At 65.0% G+C, this 2151-nt stretch overlaps 1 protein-coding gene across 1 annotated transcript in view; it reads right to left on the bottom strand.

The window, feature by feature from the left end:
* Positions 1 to 2151, bottom strand: part of LOC102875156 (transcriptional repressor scratch 2-like) — a 17765-nt gene that overhangs the window by 14839 nt on the left and 775 nt on the right. The window contains exon 3 of the mRNA XM_006879416.1: positions 1486 to 1677. Within this exon, the coding sequence (XP_006879478.1) occupies positions 1486 to 1677 (192 nt within the window). The remainder of the gene's footprint in view (positions 1 to 1485; positions 1678 to 2151) is intronic.

Raw genomic sequence — 2151 nt, 5'->3', positions numbered from 1 at the left:
CTCAAGGTCAGGGGGGAGGGGCGGTGCTTCGCTAGGCCTCCTCCCCCTTCGGCCCTCCCCTCCCCCTCGGGTTCTCCTCACTTCAGCAGTTTTTCTGATTATGCAACACACTGCAGACCCACTGCCGCACAAAGCCGGGCCCTCCAGGCCCAGACCCAGCCTCTGCCCACCAGGGTGCTCACAGGCCCTGCCCCCGCCTGCCTGCCTTCCCCTGGCCCAGACGCGGCCGTCCTCTGGTCCCATTGAGCTTCCAGCAAGCCCTAGAGACTGCTACCCCCACGCCCTCTGGCCTTCATTCGCTCTCTCTGATGACTCAAGTCTCCACTGTTTAACCCCTACCCTCTACTCTAGTGCCATCTCCCTGGGCAACCTCCCCACTAATTCCAGAATCCCCATCCTCGCATCCTACCCTGTTCCGCCTCAGCCTCTTCTCCCAGGCCCTACGCCCCGGTGCTGGCGAGTAAGGAGGCTTTGCAGTGTGGAGAGCGCCACCGCCACCAGAGGACACTTGCCCGGAGACAAACTGCAGGCAGCACTGATCATGCCCATGACTGCAGTCTCGCCCAAGGCACAAGAGGTGTCTCAGTCACTGTCATGCGGCAGGTTGGGCTCCCCACGGGCGGCACACAGCTGCGCACTCTGCAGGGTCACATCTGCAGCCACCCGGGCCACTCGCTCAGCTAGGGTCGCTAGTCACATGGTTGCACAGCCAGCCCTAGTCACATGGTTCCATGTAGTGGCACACACAGGCAGGCACACACACAGGGTCACACAAGCAAACAGTCACATGGCCACACGCAGTCACATGGGCACACACAGCCTCACACACAGGCTCCCGCTCCCGCAGGTCACACTTGTTCTGCCATCCCACACTGATGCGACTCCCAGCCCCCTCCCTGCACGCTAACAGTTGTCCTTGAACTTGGGAATCCTCACACAAAGAGCTTCCTTCTGCCTCCAGCACTTTGGACTGTCCCTGCCCTCACCCTTCTCTGACCCTGGCTTCAGGGAAGATACAGCTGCTGCCTCTGCTGTCTGTGTCGCCTTGACAGGTGGGCAGCCCCCACTGCACCCCATACCTACTCGCTGGACCACACAGCACCCCCTATCTGGCCGTAACAGAGGTCCTGGAGGTGCAGTCAAGGAAGAGACAAGGGAACTATGGTGGCCTGTGTTCCTAGGTGGGCTTCTGCCTGTGCTGGCACGCTAGGTTCTGTCCTATCAGCAGGTGCCCAGGAGGCTGTGAAATGGCCAGGCAGGGTTAGGACCCCTGATCCCTGCCTCTCTTCTGTGTGGACATCCTCTGTATCCCGGTTTGGCCCGGTTCTAGGCTGCCTTTGCGTCCTCTTTCCCCATCCCCCATCCATCCACAGTCCTGGCGTGGACCACCACCTTCTGCCGTTTCTGGTTCCCCAGGGTCTTGGTGGCGGCCCCTGCCCTTCCACTCCCACATCCCGCCGCTGCCTCTGCTAGCAGTGCTCTAACCCCTCATCCCCAGCGCCAGCCCCAGCTGGCGGGTACCCCAGCCCGCACCTTTCTCGTGCAGCCGCACACCGAGGTCGCTGCGGGTGCGCCCGTAGGAGCTGTCGAGGTCTGCCGACGAGAACGTGTCAAGTTTGACCTTCTTGACCAGGAAGGACCTGGGCATGATTCCTGCGGGGCTCCGGCGCGGAGGGCCTGCGGAGCCGGGGCGCGGGGGGGCTGCGGCCGCGGCGAGGCCTCGTCACCATCCGAGGAGGGGCACAGGCAGCGCGGCCCTGTCTCTGGCCTCCGGATGCTGCCCCGAGTGTGCGCTCCTCTCTCCTTGCCCTCCGTCTCCTCCTCTGGTCGTCTGGATCCCTCGTCTCCTTCCCTTCCCGTCTCTTCTTTGCTGCTCCCTTCCTTCGTTCCTTCCTTCCCTCCTCTGGTCCCGGCTTCCCAGCCCGCAGTGCCGCCCCTGGACAGGCGGGGGAGGAGGCTGGGGGGGCGGGGAAGGGGGAGCGGCTCCGTCCCGGGCCCGGAGGCTGCGAGTGGGTGCAGGGCTGGCCCGGCCCCGCGGCCCCCTTCCCGCACCCCCCCGCCGCGGCGGAGCCTCAGTCAGCGGCGCCCCATGTTCCCAGAGGCGGCGGCGCCGGGCCCAGAGAACGCGGCGGCGGCGGGGCCGACAGCTTC

Source organism: Elephantulus edwardii, unplaced genomic scaffold (assembly GCF_000299155.1).
Source record: "Elephantulus edwardii isolate Elephantulus edwardi_28Jun2011 unplaced genomic scaffold, EleEdw1.0 scaffold00003, whole genome shotgun sequence".
Taxonomy (NCBI): domain Eukaryota; kingdom Metazoa; phylum Chordata; class Mammalia; order Macroscelidea; family Macroscelididae; genus Elephantulus; species Elephantulus edwardii.
This window is presented reverse-complemented; position numbering and strand designations above follow the sequence as displayed.